General features: G+C 31.9%; 1 protein-coding gene across 2 annotated transcripts in view; it reads left to right on the top strand.

Annotated features, from left to right (window-relative positions):
* LOC118196342 (uncharacterized) overlaps positions 1-17650 on the top strand; it is a 39511-nt gene extending 21861 nt beyond the window's left edge. For both annotated transcript variants that reach the window (XM_035367774.2, XM_035367773.2), the window contains exons 7-13: positions 222-323; positions 4814-4924; positions 6617-6718; positions 8093-8200; positions 12783-12884; positions 14920-15019; positions 17456-17650. In XM_035367774.2, the coding sequence (XP_035223665.2) occupies positions 222-323; positions 4814-4924; positions 6617-6718; positions 8093-8200; positions 12783-12884; positions 14920-15019; positions 17456-17465 (635 nt within the window). In that variant the 3' untranslated portion in view covers positions 17466-17650. The remainder of the gene's footprint in view (positions 1-221; positions 324-4813; positions 4925-6616; positions 6719-8092; positions 8201-12782; positions 12885-14919; positions 15020-17455) is intronic.
* Positions 17651-17883: the final 233 nt, after the last annotated feature.

The following is a 17883-nucleotide window of genomic DNA, read 5'->3' as shown; positions in this document are numbered from 1 at the left end:
AACGATGGAAATGGTAATGTTGTAAATTAATACTGCGTGGAATCAGCGATGATTTAACCGTCTGTTAGCCATTTGATCTACTTTCATAAATAAAATATTCCATAGCTTTGGTTCTTGTTGCTGTAGGATGTGTTTATTTTGTAAAAATTCTCATTCAGTTTCAAAACATCTTATGAATATAAAATTCATGACATTCACAATATTTTTTTCGTTTGATCTAGATTGTGGGTGCGAAAATGGTACATGCGTTGAGGACCAATTCGGAAACGCAATCTGTCAGTGTCCGCCTGGGTTTGGTCTCTATTTAAATAATATATGCAGAGGTAAGGTAATTGTATACGTTACTGCTAAAGCTTCAGAGTCGTAAATGTGAACATTACCTAACTAATCTGGTGGTAATTTGCTTCGTTAAAGCGAGGAATCAAGAGTTTTCCGTATTTCACCTAGAAAATGTGCACGTTAACGTTTTCCGTATCGTTAAAGTTCACATTTTTTTTTTCTTAAAACAATTATATGCAAGATCTGAATTCACTGTTTGCAAAGAAAGACTTTTAACGAAAGAACATGTCCCTCTTGCAGAATCATTTTATGGCAAACAGCATTAAAGCAATCCCTTAATATTGAGCAGGGTTTAAAAAAATGTAACTGCAAATCTAAACTACCACAAAAAGATGCGTGCCGGCCGCAAAAACCAATTCCTATGTAATTCAAAGGGTCACGAATCTTTAGACTGCACGAATAAATAAGTACAATTTTATCATATGTTTTGCAAATTCCTTTCCTAATCGTAAACTGCTTGATTCCTCGTATTAAAGTTTTTAATTGATTGAGGATTAATTCTATCAACTTATTCGTTGACTGTTTGACTGTTTTAACTTGATTTTTTTAACAAAGAAAATAAATAAATAACATTATATTAATTTCCTTAATTTTAATAATATTTTAAACCATTTCGTTCTTTGTATTATAGTTTTTAATTAATTAATTATTGAATTTCTGTGTTTCGAATATCATACATGAATGTATGATATTCGAAACACAGAAAGGTATACCTAGTATTGTATAAAACAATTAATATACATAATTAAAAATGTGCAATGGTGAATTATTTATTAAATAAATTAACTATCGAAAACTTTAATACCTTTTTTTAATTAATATACCGTTTTCATAGATTTAAGGCAAACAATTTGCAAATAAAATTTTAACTTGTATTTGCGAAAAAATAAAAAAAAATGTTTTTTCCGTTAAAGAAGAAACTTCTCCGATGGCACAATTTTTTTATAGAAATGATAAGACTCATAATTAAAATGTTAATTCGTATAAAATTCATAAATTTTTGCGAAATGTGTCAGAACTTTGTCTTGTAAATAAACGTAGACCGATAAAAACTTATGTATGATAATATTCAGAATTTAAATATTAATGAATATTTCACTTTCAAGAACTTTTATTAAAATATCTGCAATTAAATATTTCGCTACTTACCATTGAGATATGTGCAATTTGGTGTCAAATAGTTCTGAATTATACACTCACTTCCAAAAGTTAAGCACGGAGAGAAAAATGCTAATCTCCGGAAACCAATCAAAACTGAGGAGGATACAATTCACTGCAGAGGTAGATGGAAGTATGCAAATATGTTAGATAACAGCCAATCGCGCTTTCATGTCAAGAAAACAGTCTTATAAGAAGCCAGCTTTATGAAGGGTTACAGAAATTGATTTAAGTGCTGATAGAAGGTGTTTAAAAGTTCCGCACAATTTGTTTGCAAGACATACGTGTTTCTATGACTTCCAAAAGGCGAATGGAAGATTCTGAGCTCTGGCGTGCTGGGGGCACATTGAAGCAGGACAATCGATCACAGATGTTGCTCCTTTCTACGGCGTTCATCATTCTGTAATTTTAGACTTATGGAAACAATTCCAAACCCCACAGACAGTTGTCCGAAGACTCGTAGCCGGTCGACCAATGATTACAACCCTCACGGAAGATCGATATATTGTTATTGTAGCCAATCCGAATAGCAGAGCGACCTCCACACGTATGACATATATGGTTACAGCGTCCATTGGTAAGGCGATATCTGCAGGTACTGTACGCCGAAGATTACATATGAGTGGACTCTACGCCCGGGTACCTCGAGTTTCTGTTCCTCTATCTGTCCAATCAAGAGGGGCACGATTACAGTGGTGCCGGAAACATGTCAATTCGAATGTGTCTGACTAGGGCAATGTCATGTTTACTGATGAGTCAAGATTTGCTCTGGAGCCAGATGACAAGCGTATAAGGATATGGTGTGAACAACGAACACGCAATCAGTCCCAAAACATCCCCGAACATCACGCATTCCGAGGCGGAAGCATTATGGTGTGGGCAGGGATTTCATTAGGATACCGAACTGGACCTGCACATGTTTAAACGGCGTTCTTTGACGGCTGTCCAGTATCGAGATGAAATCCTAGAGCTCATTGTGAGATTGTACGCTGCAGCAGTTGGCCCAACTTTTGTTTTAATGTACGATAACGCACGTCCCCATAGAGCTGACATCGTCGATGACTACCTGGAGAGTAAAGCGATCGAAGCAAGTCGTTTCGACGCCGATGGTTTGACGCCAACGTTTCGACGCTGGGGCAGTTCGACGCCGTACGTTTCGACGCAGGGGCAGTTCGACGCCATATTTTTATCGTATTTTTATTTATTTTTAGAATAAATATGAATTAATATAAATAAGTAATATGACTGAATTATTGAATTAGCGATTGTTTGTATGCATATTTGAAATAAATATATGTTGTGTATATGTGTGAAAGTGTTCTAGACTTTTGTATGTGTCCCAGATTAGTGAGAAGCCCCCTCGCCAACGTCAAGGCTCCGAGACATGAGGGAGGTTTTTGTTTTATTTATTTATTTCACAAAACAGCATCAAAAAGGCAAAATACACAAATGGTAAATAAACATACGGTTACAAAGTAGTTATATTATATTGCAGACAAATATAATTACAGATAAATAAGCTTACACATAAATAAGATTAGAGATAAATAAGATTACATCACAGAACTGTTATTACACTAATCCATTGCAAAATTATGCACCCCACCTTTCAGGTATTCCATTATTTCTCGATTTTCAAAATCTTCAGCTAGTACTTTAATTCTCATATCAGCTCGAAGATGCCTATTCCGCTTGTGCGCCAGTTCATCTCCACGTACATATTGTTCATAACATTTATCAATTGATTTTTGAACACGCCTGAGACCATCTATGAATTCCCATAATGTGGGGTGTGAAACACCAAATGATGATGACATCAAATTTATTTGAATGATGATGCAAACTTATTCTAAAAATAAATAAAAATATGAAAAGTATGGCCTCAAACAAAAGCAAAAAAAAGTATGGTGTCGAACTGACCCCGCGTCGAAACGACTTCGTGTCGAATTGACCACGCATCGAAACGCTGGCGTCGAACAGTTGGCGTTGAACCGTTGGCGTCGACACGTTGGCGTCGAACTGACCTGTACCGTAAAGCGATTGCGCGTATGGCATGGCCAGCATATTCGCCCGACTTTAATCCCATTGAAAATTTTTGGGATGCTCTCTGTCGTGCTGTATCTTCTTGTTTCCCACCTCCAGCTACTCTTATTGAGCTGGAAACTGCTCTACAAGAAGAATGGCAATTGCTTAATTCTGCGGTGGTTGACCACCTAATTGAAAGCATGGTCACAAGGTGTAAACTTTGTATACAGATGAGGGGAGGGGGATCACATACCCTATTAATGTCCTTTTTTTCATTTTATGCTGTTTATTTTCACTTTATACATAATTCTGTTTAAGTCTCCAGTGTGTCATTATCTGATAACTTACAAAAATTTAATATTTTTTTCATTTCTGTATATAATTATTGATTTTGTTTTACATAAATATATATGCTACTTTCCTGCCGAATTTTGTGTCAATCAAAGTAGTATTTGTTGATTTTTTTGCATTTTACATCTTCGTGCTTAACTTTTGGAAGTGAGTGTATATCATTTAAAAGCTTTTTACTATTATATCATAATTGACACAGGCCTAAGAAAGTTATAACGGCGAAACTTCCCTTGCCCAAAGTGTAGGGAGAATTCATAAGTTTTTGGGTATAGAATTTAGAAACGACCTCAATTTTTTCATCATTTCATTGTTTTGTTGCAATCTGTATTAAATCTTTGTTCATGTTTCTCTGAACAGCGAAATAAAAAGATATGTATTTATTGTATGTATATATTTCAACATATAGTGCCTTATCTAGTAGAAAATTTATAAGCGTTTTAAAAAAATATTAAAATGCAGTTATAGGAAATATTTAAAAATTCTTAATTTGTTATCATGTTAGTAATAAATTTTTAATTTATTGTTTATGCATTCAATTTTGCTAAGCATATTTCTTTGTAATTCATTTAAATTTTGCATAGTAATAGAAGCCAAAACATAACATATTTTGAATGCGATTAAAAATATGAGTTTACTAAGTAAAACTAAACGACAAGTTAGTTCATGACAATGATTAGTTTCTAGTGCAAACTTAAATTAAGAGAGCTAAATTTTCAAAAAATTTCTCTTCATGCCTGTGATATTTATTTTTTGAATATTTTTATGAATAAAAATATTTTTTGAACACTGAAACATGAATAAATATATTTCAAAATTTACATATAGCTTTCCATTTAGGGCTTATATATTTACCTAAATATCATGTTAATAAATTCTGAAAATACTATCAAACACTTATGCAATTATTTCCCTTTTTAAAAGTATATGTCTTCATTTGCAGCATGTGAATGTGGCGGAGAAGCAAGCTGTGAATTTAATGGATCGGCAGCTGCTACTGTGAAGACTTGCTTCTGTAAAGAAGGATACCAAAATATTATGAATATATGCAAGGGTATACCTACTTAATACTTTACAATGTATAAAGCTGAGACATCATAATTATTGGAAGTAAATTAATTTAGTAATTTATTACATCTGTTTTCACAAATTATATCAATTATCTGTTTCTAATTCAGGCTAAAATAGAAATATACATTCTTAACAAAACTAAAAAAGAATGTAAAATGAAACATATTTACTATGTACTTAATTCGTTTTTTTAGACAGAATTGACTTTCATTATTTTCAATGAATTCTTTCTGAAATTTATGTGATATTCTTGTTAAACTGTATAACTTAAAGTATTGCGCATGATATAAGCACTAATTTTGTTCACTAGTGTGACTATGAGAGCTTTTCTAAGTCTGACTGATAACGTGCATAAAATACAGAATGTTAATTTACAAAAGTGCTACAGACATTGTCTATCTGAATTTTAACCATTCTTAGAGTCAATATTTTTGTAATGCAAGACATTTGAATTGGTTTAACGCAGAAGAATTTATTTTATGTATTTATAAGTTTAATCCCATTTTACAAACTATGTAAATGCAAATAAAAAACCTGAAAAGAAAACAAAATCTACAGTATAATAGGCAATCTACTGTGGTTCAATCACTTCGATTTTTAGACATTTCCAGTATTAAAAAATCAAGCAATCAAGTGTTAATACCGCAATCAAGTGTTAATACCGAAAATCAATCAAGTGTTAATACCGAAAGGTAGAGCCCATGGTGAAGGATGTTCGTAATAAGTGCTTATATAATCTCATCATTAGTGACTCACTAAATTTATGTTTTTAAAATCTGCATACACAAATAAATAATTAAATGAAGAAAATGAATGTTTTTCTCAGGCATGCGAAAATAAGTGTTCAAACACTGAAGGTATCTCAGTGCGTAAAACCCTAGTCTCTCTTCTTAATGAAGCAAGAACATTTTGCAAAAGCCTGTCAGTTCTTTGATAGTGACTAATAACAAAAATATAAACTAAAAAATCTGCAAGCTTCCAGATTTTATATTACGCCAAACAGGTGTGTTTTTCATTTAGAGACATATACACGTTTCGACAGTATTTGGGCTAACGCCACATTGGGCTAAAATATTTAAAAGCAACGTAATTTAAAATTTCCGATAGATAGTTTCGCGCTTTGGGATAAAAATATTTAATTTCATTCAGAGTGTTGCCATTGCTCGCTTTGAAATCGTTGAGTTTCTTAATCAAAAATTCATTAAAGTTTAAAAAATGTGAAACAGTTAATGAAAAAAATTCGTAATTCAAGATTCGAGCTTCCATGCGCCATACTTGGTTGGAGGACTACAGTATTCAAAATTCGATGTCTCTCGGTTTCGGGTTTTCACAATGAGAGAAACATACACACATTTATGCAGATTTTTCCATTATTTAAATATAATACAGGGCAATAATATTTGGTGGCAACGATTTGAAAATTAATTCGCACATTTAAAGTGATTCGAATCAAAATGTCATTTCTAGACTATTATCCCTTCTGGGCTAATGCCTATTTGGGTTGAAAACAATTTCAAAATGAAATTTACCTAATTAAAAATCGAACTTGTACATTTTCAATAACACATACCTGACACATTTTAGTCATATATCTAAATATTATGTCAGAGCGATTCAAAGACATTATACTTGAATATTTTTCACTAATAACCACTTCTTGTTTGTGTACATATAGAGTGTTACTGTGGCTCAGCTTCATCGTGCTTCTTCGAAAATTATGATGTTAAGCGATGCATTTGTTCAGATGGATTTATGGAAATTGACGGAATATGCAAAGGTACGTAATTCTTTACGTCAATAATTAATTTAGCAATTACTGAAACACACTGTAATTTTTATATAAAATAATGCATTTAAACATAAATGCATTTTATATAAAATAATGCATATAAAATAATGCATTTAACTTTAAAATTTTAAGACACGCATGCAGCACATATTGTAAAGTTTAATAAAGTCACAAGTAAACATAAATAAAAAATAATAAAAAAAGTTTTCACACCAGCATAATGAAATATTATTAAAAAATTTAAAATAAGTTAAGCACGTAAAATTAAAAATATGCAGTGTTTTAATGGATAATTCGTTTGTATTAAAAAGCAAGTAACAGAGATCGATCTAGGCTTATATAAATGACTAGGTGTTGACGATATTAGCAATTAGCAACAAGAATAAGCGCATGTTGTGTAAATTTGCAGGACTAAGCTTTCGAAGTTTAAACAAAACCTTTTTCTTCAGCTGCCAGAATACAGACTCCTCCAGGAATGTAGGAAATTCGAGAAAATTTTCAGCTAAGGGAGATGAAACTAATGGGCCGTATACTGACAAAGCGCGAAATCAACTATGAAATAAATTTTAAAAAAACTAAAAGTAAAGATGGGTCATATAATCAACCAGACTGAAAGAGTTTTATGACTTTGGACTGTTTTTAAAAAACTAAATAGTCGACGGAAGATATTTTTCAATAAATTCAGTTACAGAAAAAAGGAAAATGTGGTTCTTTGAACAGCAATATTGAACAGCAATATTGATGTGTTTCCTTTTTCCTATTACAAGTTTCGCGCTTATTGGTGCGAAATTTCAAGACTCTTCTTGCTGGACCAATATATATTAAGCTGTAGTGATAGGGAATACTAAAGATCGATGCTTAAAGACAAAATTTCTATATGAACTTCTGGGGTATTGGGTATCTACAATATTCTTTGACAATGTACCTTAATATACATTGGCTACTCAAGCAAAATCTCGAAACAGCACATTAAAAACACGAAATATATTAAAAGAACAAAATCTTACATTTTCCATATTCCAACAGTTCTGGTCAAACGAAACATATTTTCAGTTTTCTGCAGCCAGAATTAATCAAAAAATATCTGCAATGTGCATCACATTCATAAACATCTCTCAGCTCTCTTAATTCTTGTCCGTCTTTATATGTCCGACTTTTCAACAGCGGCGGCTCGTTTTTTCGTTTTTCCAATTAAAAAATGGCTTTGCATTCTTCGATGATGAAGCGACTGCAAAAGTCAGAAAATAAAAGTCATAATACCTTGAAAATTTATTTGAACGTTAATTAAATTTTACTCAACTAGGATAATGAAGTATTTTAATGTAATAAAACAGAGATTTAATTTTTCTTTCTTCTTTTTAGATCCTTGCAACCCAAATCCATGCCAAAACAAAGGGAAATGCAAGTTCTCTAATGGAAATTACAGCTGCGCTTGTGTGCCTCCGCACTCAGGAAGGACATGTGAAATAGGTACTATTTTTTATGCTACAGTTATTTTGTAGACGCTACATTTGTTCAAGAATGTGAAATGAAATGTAAAATTCTTCATAGTTCTCCTGAGAAAATGCGGTTGATGACATTACATCTACATATATATTCAATAAAAATAAGCTATTATTTTTTATCAGAAGTCAAAATCTTTTCAGATTCCGAGTAAAATATTTTAATATTGACTAAGCATCTGTGTAAATTAAAAGCAAAATAGCATTTATTGCACGTCCACTAAGCCTATTTTTTTACATCTGCATGCGATGAATGGCTACTGAAAAGAAAATAATTTGGATTTTTTTACGGATTAGAAGACATTATAATGGAAAACATAATTTAATAAAACATGTTTTAAATTTTCATCTCTCAGTTTCTTATCCTAAAATATACGCAATTTATAATTTTTTATTGTATGAAATTATGCGATTATGTTTATGTTGCCTTGCCTATTCTGTGTTCTAAGAAATCTAATTAAAGGCTCTCTCATTCGAGGTACAAAACTATTTACTCGAATAACATTCCATTAAAATCAATCAATATCATATACAGATATATTTTTGAAAAAGAGGACTCATATGCTTTAAAAATTTACAAATTTTTTCTTTAACGAATTCAAACTTATAAGTACTTATCTTTTCACATTTCTGCATGGATCTATAATAATTTTACTATACAAGTACCTCATTTCACACATTCTATTCTTTTATAACAGATGTCCTTTTACTATTGTCTGCTAACTATGTTTTGCTGTAGAAACTAAAATTGAAAGATTTTTGTTTTGCTTTCTTGATATTCATACAAATTTTAAAAATAAAATTATAATTAAAAAAATCTATAAGAAAAAATATAATAATGTAATGCAATTTATAACATTTTGAGCAAGAGGAAATATCCAAAGACGACCTTCCTTGCATGTTTGTTTTTCTGATTTAGGTTTAGCAGTTTTATGTAATTTTATTGCATGTGGCATCAGCAGACTGATCAAAATCTCTGTGTCACAGTTATTGCTTTTCGAAGGAATCTTATAATTTTTCAGTCGATTTAAACTTTCATTACATTTATTACTACCTTTTTATAATCTTTAATAATTATCCTAACGTAATTTCATTTGCATATTCAAATGAATACCTGTTCTAGATACCCCACTCAGGGAAAAGCTATAAATTTGTTCTAAAATAAAAGAGAGATTTTTCTTAGTTAAAAAGTAGATATTATTAAAACGAAATGTGTAAGTATCTAGTTGCTAAATTGCTAGATGTACAGTGAAAATCCTAAATTGCTCCTTATTTTAAGCACTGATTCTGATACTATTAATTAAAGAGACCGAAACCAAAAAATTTCCTTAATATCATAAATTATTAAATGATTAAGGATTTTCCTTTTCGATTTTTGTAATTTAAAAATGTCTTCAGCTTCTATTTTTATATTTACTGATCATGCCCATTACAAAAGAACAACGTGTATCATTTTCAATATTTGTTTTTCTAGAAACACTTCAACAGCTGTTGAATTATGTTCTTTCAAACGATCTCAGATTCATTTCCAGACGCGCTTCAGTTGTCTAGAAAAGATACTTAGCTAATAGATATTATACTCTGTGACATGAACATTTGAAAGACTTTCAGAGATACTGATTAGCCAACATTAATATATAGTACAGTGTAAAGCCTTACTATGTAAAACCTTACAATATAAAACTTTAGTATATTTTGCAAATTGATAAACAACTGTTTTATTTTCATGATATTCATAGTCTTTTGAAATGCAGTTTATAACATTTGGAACAAGAGAAAATATTCACAGGCATGGCATGTTTGTTCCTCCTTGCATGTTTGTTTCTGTATTTAGACTTATCAGTTTTATGTAATGTAATTGTACACGGTATAGCTGACTAATCTAGCCTCTAGGGAATCTTACGTCGAAAACTTGTTTGTATCGTAACTAAGAAATAACATTAAATTTTACTAAAATTCATTTAAAAGAATGAAAATGCTTTCCTTGTAACTGTAATGCGGCAGCATGAACTTGTCTCATTATTTCGCATTGTGGGAGGAAAGGAGAGGAAGAAAGAAATCCCACTTTGCCCGTTTTTATGTTTAGGGAACAAAATGACTTGTATTCATAACTATGTAATGTGCTTTTTTTGTAGAGAATGGACAAGAAAAGACGTGCCAGGTCGTAACTCGTTCATTATTACGATTATTGTTATTATTAACTCTGACTCTAAAATCCATGACCGAGAATATAACTAGAAATTAAACATAATAAATAAGGATTATAGTACTATATGAATGAGTAAAAAAACTGTAACTTCTCTTTCCTTTGGACAAAATGGCATGCACTCAGACGATTCCTCTGCTGCCCATACTACCAAGTAACCTTGCGAGAATGTGTGCAGAACTTTAATGACTCGACGATAGGTCTACAAAGTGCTGTCACCTGTTATATTGCCAATGTTGTCGCACTTGTCGAGGGCTTCCTTTGAGCAAGTTGATATCCTGAAAGATATCAGCTTGCTCAAAGTACATAATAAAATACGTACATAACGTAATGATAAACGTTGCTCTAAGATCGTATAGAGAACGTAATAAAAAAGTTCCTGTATTATGCCATTAACTTTCCCTTTGCCCTCTAGATCTTCAAATTTCTTCCATCGAACCTCTACAGAATTGTTAGGGCAACAGTTACAATTTTCTTGCTCTGTCTCCGAACATGCTGAGCAACTGGATTGCATATTCTACAGTTCGCCACTCATAATCTGTATGAGTCGTAATGCCAGCCAATTTATAAGAATTTATCAATTTTTAACTTATATTCTATTTATTCTTACTGAAACAGTAGCAGAATATATAATGCTACTTTTTCCTTCATGAAGAGAAGCAGAAAATAGCATCCCAAGTTTCTGTTAATCTCAAATGTATTCAATAATTGCTCTTGCAGCAATAAGAAAAATGTAAATAAAATTATTTAATTTTAGTCGAACCTGGATCAAAAATTTATTCCATTATGAAGTAGAATTCATTCACAAATTTTGAAACTTTATTTTCCTTCTTTGGGTCATCTAGAGCTATATGAATGATGGCCAAAATGGCACTCTTTGCTGGTATTCAGTTACCCAGTTTATTAATAGTGTCGCAAGTATTAATCATATTTGTTTAAATAATTACTTAGTTCGAGTTGCTGGAGTTGAAACTTTATCAGTATCTGAAAACATTCTTTTAAGATTTTGTCAGACATCGCATTACAAAGAAATACAATTTGTTTAACAACAATTCGATATAAAAAGAAAAATTTTTGTGGTTGTTAAAACTGTTAGAAGAGAGAAAGCGAAAGTTCTGTCTCTCTAAATTCTTGTGATTGATAAAAAACTATAGTCCATATGTCGTCAAGAGACTTTTTAAATTTTTCATTACAGTTTGTATTTTACTCGTACAAGACAAACAGCTGAATTTTCTCAGCGGCCGAAATATTTTTTAAAGAGTAAGAATAATATAATTAGATGGTATGATATGAGCACTAATGTAAATAAAAATGTGTCATTAACAAATAAATATTGTTTTAATTAACTAATAACATGTGTGTTTCTAAAATGCAGTCCGTATAACAGTTATTATTGCTTTCATTGTAATCGTAATTTAGCCTTAAAATGCTACTTTACTGTTTCGTGGCATTTGATTAATTTTGATACTCGTCACTGACCTCGATCACGAATTCCTTTCCCAGAAAGATGAAAAAAGGAAATTTATGAGAATTTCTTTCCCCTAATATGAGAAAATTACGGTATTACTTTTGTGACTCGGAGAAAAATTTCTAGAGATTTAGTGGTTATAGATGTTAATGTTGAATCATTTATGTGATTTTGGGTATAACCAGGATGAAATTAATACTGAATTATAAAAGAAATTAAAATGACTAATTAAAAAAATTGAAAACGCAACAGATAGCTAAGTAAATAATAACAAGCCTAATTCATCTAAGTGTACAATTCTATTAATTAGAGTGAAAATGAAAAGTTGTATACAAACTATAATCAACATATGGGAAAGTGGATGAACTGTTAGTTAATTTTCCATGACTCTGAATAAGAACATTTGAAAATTTAGGAGAATGTAATGAGAAAGCATAAAATTTAAATAGTAACTCGTTGTTATGGCAGATCGTCGTAATGTTCTTCTAAAAAATGATGGCTCTCCTATCTTCCCACTTTTACAGTAGGAATCAGCAATCCCAGCTAATAATTCCAAGATCCAGAGTTCGTTTTCCATTGATGGCAAAATTCACTTTTCACATTTCCTGCTTGAAAATCTGGTATTCTTCTCAACCTTACAATTGGACAAATTCTTCAGCGATAACAGGAAATGTATTTAGTCTATATCGCTTTTTGTTTAAAACTTTCTTCTCTAATTTATTTTGTAAAAATAAAAAAATTAATAATTTTGTTATATTTCTTGCACCTTTTTTGTAGTAATATAATGATAAAAAAAATTTCTGCCTCCAAACATTGCGATAAAAGCCGATACATGTATTGTCTTTTATTTCATAAATTTTGTTTCGTCATTTCCAGACTGCAGCTGTGGCCCGAATGGCAAATGCTCTTTGGACATTCATGGAAACAAAGAATGCTACTGTCGACGTGGTTTTGTCGAATTTGAAGGATCATGCAAAGGTAGAGTCAGTTTCTTCATCCTCTTCTTATTAACTGATATTCATACTATTCTTTTCATACTCAATTTCTGAAAAAATGCATAACTTTTAAATTATTATTCAAAGAAAGTTCGCATAAGGAACAAAAATAGTTTAACAATAAAGACCTTCTTATAAATTGCTATTTTATTGTTTCTCATTATACCATACGAAGCCATTTCTGACGAAACATATATGCTTTTGTTTTGCATTAGATATAATCTCATTTTCGGTTTTCGGTTTCCAACCTATGGGGCGCAAGATTATTGCAATGGGCTTACGCAGCTGTACCAATATATTATTTTCGAGTACAAACAAGCCACAAAAAGTCCAATAGGCGTGGTAATAGATTAATCATCTATACGATTATGCGTAATCCACAACTTTCGTCCAAGTATCTGGGGCACTAATTCTGGAAATAATTCACACTCTTGGCGGAAGAAGAACCTCAACATCAAGTCTTGCTTCCGCATTGGAATCAAGCGCCGGTGAGGCGAGATGAGAAAAACGGCGTGACTGGGGGCTCTTGGTACACTTCTAAATTATTATTGAGGTTAATTTCAAAACTGGAGTAAAGTAGTTTTAATTTATTTAGAATAATATACCTAAATACGTAACTGGATTAAAAAAGAAATGAGAAGAGAAATAAAGCAGAGGAAAGTCGGTACACGTAAATGCAAATAGCGGTTATACAGCTACTCAAAATAGTAATCCTAAATGTAGAAATCCCGTGTACGTGTGCACAAACCAGTGATCCAAAGTACTTATCATTGGGGTTTACATATAAGGTTCTTAATGACCCAGAACGATCAATACATTTGCTCTCTATGAAGAGTTTGGCCGTAGATAGCATAAAAACTAACAATGAAAACGTATATGCAGACCACGTTGGCAAAACTACAGAATTTTTCAAAGAAAATTAGACATTTTAAATAAACAGCAAGAATAGTTTTCAAAAACTATGATCTATAACATCAATAGGATTGCTTGCATCATGTAAGGTTTTTTTATAGAATAACAAAATGCAAAAATTACCATTCAGTGTGGAAAACTTCGGTGCTATCTGCGGTTACTGACATGGTAGCCAGGATGCTCTGCGAATCGCACGCTGAACAACATAGAATGATTTAGTCTGCAGATAATACAGTGTGAAGAAAATTTTACGATGTATCTGAAGATCTTTGCAATCAATAGGATTGCTTGCATCATGTAAGGTTTTTTTATAGAATAACAAAATGCAAAAATTACCATTCAGTGTGGAAAACTTCGGTGCTATCTGCGGTTACTGACATGGTAGCCAGGATGCTCTGCGAATCGCACGCTGAACAACATAGAATGATTTAGTCTGCAGATAATACAGTGTGAAGAAAATTTTACGATGTATCTGAAGATCTTTGCAATCAATTAATAGAAAAAGTAGTAATACATGTACGTAAAGATGCTCACTTGATTACATATAAGATATGTTGTAGAAACTGATGTTAGCGAAGATGTGTTATTCTATAAACCTATTGACTGCAGTACTACAGACAGCGGAGTTTTGAATATAACTGATAAATATTTTAATGGAAATGACATTCTGTGGCAGAACTATATTGGGCTGTGCCCTGGGGTATCTTGTTTTACATTATATCAACATGTATCAACAAACATTTGATTAAAATTTGTCCAACATTTTGGGAGATACTCGGTCAGATGTGAAAAATGCTTTTAAGTCATTACACCTTTCTATTTCAACTGTAATTTGAGTATAGGTTGTGTATCTTATCGGTTATAAATAAATATTTCTCGGAATTTCAAATATTTCTGCATACTATCACAACAATTTTCATATAAATAATTTAATTCTAAATCTTTAATTTAGGTATAGGTTGTGTATCTTATTGGTTATATATAAATATTTCTCGGAATTTCAAATATTTCTGCATACTATCACAACAGTTTTCATCTAGATAATTTAATTCTAGATCTTTAATTTTAAGTGTAGTGGAGTAACAATGCCATATTTTTCATTGCAGAAGACAAAAAACAAAACACCGCCCTTCTTATACTGCTTGGAATTATACTGGCTACGCTCTTTATCGGAATCGTTCTTTTTGCGTGTGTGTTATGGAGGAAGTAAGTACACTTTTCCGCAGTTTGCAAGGACCTTATATATTACGCATATGTATGTTAACGTTTCAGTTACTCAACGGTAAAATTTAAGCAAAATTAATCTATAAATTGAAAAGAAATTTTCAAATTTTAAATTAAAAACCAGAGGTATCCAGCCCTAGATTCAAGTTCGTTTGACAGAAGTACCTACCCCAATGAAAAAATATGCATTCGAAAGAAAATATACAAGAGTCCTTACAGAATTTCTTTTACAATCAAGTCTTGCTTCAAAATTTTGGAAACGTTGCAAACGTAAACAAGAAGCATTAAATTAATACAACAATTTGACATATTTTTATTTTCATATTTTGAATTTAAGCATGTTATTCATTCTAATTTCATGTTATTAGCAGGATAATGTCATCCAACCGCTATAGTGGTTAGCGTCGCTAACTTCCGTGCCGATGGTCCGGAATCGAATCCCGGAGAAATGATGGATGTTTGCAAATGCTTAATGTCGGTGCGGCATGACTGCGCTCTAAATTTGCAGTGAGCTGAAAGTCCTTTAGTGTGGTTTGGTAAGCGATAAGCGATAAGCAACGGAGGACGTGGGCACTGTCCCTTTACCAAAAGGTTAATCGGTTTAGCACCACGTCCACCTATATCTAGAGCCTAAAGAGGAATGACAAGACGCCACGCATCAGGCGCCCAAACCCAGAACCAAATTCAACCCGGGGGCAGTCCAACAGACCAACCGCCCAGGCCCCACATTTATTAAATAAAATAACAAAAGCATGCGGGGCCAAAAAGGGCGAGTTTTGACAATAAGCAAAAGTTTTACAAAGGTATAATACACACAAATATAGAATATACATAAGCTAAAGTACAGTCTGATGTTGGGCAGCCCAATAATATACAATGAGTAAAATATAGACAGTAGAATTAGACTTAATGACAATATAACATAAAAATAGAGAACATAGTGACATAATGAATGTAAATGATTACAGCAATACACAGAGGATATACCTAAAGAAATAAAAATAAAAGAATACAATAGCCATCAGTGTGTGACTGGAAGTACTGATACATGGGAAATGCGTAAAGCATTCAGAATTCGACTTAATTCAGAAGACTAACAACTGGATGGGGATACATTGCATAGCCAAGTACATATATTTGACAAAGCAACACGTTGAAAGTAAGTGAAATAAACTAGATATTCGCTATGACAAAGTCACGTTACAATACCGCAGGTAGTGATGTGATACAGAAGAAGTAGGTAGCGTACAATATAATTTGATCTCGATACGCATTCAATCCCTATAGTACAACAATAGTTAGGAAAAAGGAATATGTTATACAAAATATATTTAGCATGCAACTGTGTTTAAGGTACACAAAGGTCGATACATTGGTTACTAGCAATTATGGTACAGGATTCGTACCAAACTTAGTAACAGAATGCAATAGCCGTACAATGCAATTGATCACGTGGTACTGTGGGAAAAACATGCAATAAGGCTAATTATACGATTATGAGGAATAAGTGTGGTTTGGTAGGAGACCCTCGGAACCGTCCCCCCTCCATAAAAACTCATGGAAGTACCTTTCCTACCTCCATGTAAAAACTGGGGGGGCGGAACTGAGCTAACTGGCACTGCCACATGTAAAAAATGTTCAAGGCTGTTACCAACGACAGGCGTATCTTGCGCTCCTTGCCACGAGGATTTTCGTGGGCTTCGGTTGATATTACTGTCAGAAAAGTGAGCATAACGAACTAACAACAACAATATAATAACATTACATTAATTACAATGATGATTTTAAGATTAGGAAAAAAATCTGGTGCTTTTTATAAATACCAAGAACACATGTAGAATTTGCGCAAAAATATAACTTATACGTATTTTCTCAAGTTGCATAAATGGCGTCTATGGCTATTAAAATTAGTATTATTTAATGTAGTTCTAGTATTGTGCAGTTAAATATCTTTCTACATATTTTTATAAATGGATATTGAAAACCGCAATATGAGACGGTCACAATAAGTATATTCATACGATTTAATACTTGGAGAAATTTTGCCAATATTTTTATGTTAATAACAGAATTGTTTAAAAATTTACTCCGTGAAATAACAAGGGGCATGTGTAATCAGTCTAATAAATTACAGCTTCAAAAAGTATTTTGAAACTTGATTTTGATTTTTAGCTTCTAAAGTGAGATAATTTTTTCGTTGTGTTGGTCACAGGATTTACACACTAGTGGTAACACGCCTAAACGTTCTCGTCTGTATAAAGGACTTTTTTATAACTAATTATTAATTTGCTATTTATTATACAGGAATGGGGAAATAAATGCATTCCTGCATTAAACTTTTACCCATTTGTTAACGTATGTAATTATTCTGTGCTTATACAAATTCTAATGTATACTAAATGCATTTCTTTTTTACAGAAGGAAATAAATGCAAACAGCACTCTTCTCAAATCAATTAGAAAGTACTGGAATATATGATTACATCCAGTTACCCTAATCACATTCTCCTAACATGCATTTTTTCTGGAAGTATTTTGTAACTGAGAAAAACTTTTATATTTTGTGTGCTAAATTTAAATAAATTTCACAGACTTTTCTTTGCAAGATTATAAATCATTGCTAAGTTTTGTACTTTCTTCTCTGAATTGACAAGTTTTGTTCGAAATTTTGTTTATTATATCTTCATACAAAACTATGTGAAAATCAAAACATCATTTACTTGTAGTATGGAATTCTATATTTTAATGAAACATAAATACGTACATATTAATTCTCTAACAATATTTTGATTTTTTAATTAAACTAAATAATAATATAATCCATTGACCATTAGATAAGCCTAGCGG

Source organism: Stegodyphus dumicola, chromosome 11, assembly GCF_044657685.1.
Source record: "Stegodyphus dumicola isolate Sdum_Otavi_A_Nest chromosome 11, ASM4465768v1".
NCBI classification, from domain to species: domain Eukaryota; kingdom Metazoa; phylum Arthropoda; class Arachnida; order Araneae; family Eresidae; genus Stegodyphus; species Stegodyphus dumicola.
This window is presented reverse-complemented; position numbering and strand designations above follow the sequence as displayed.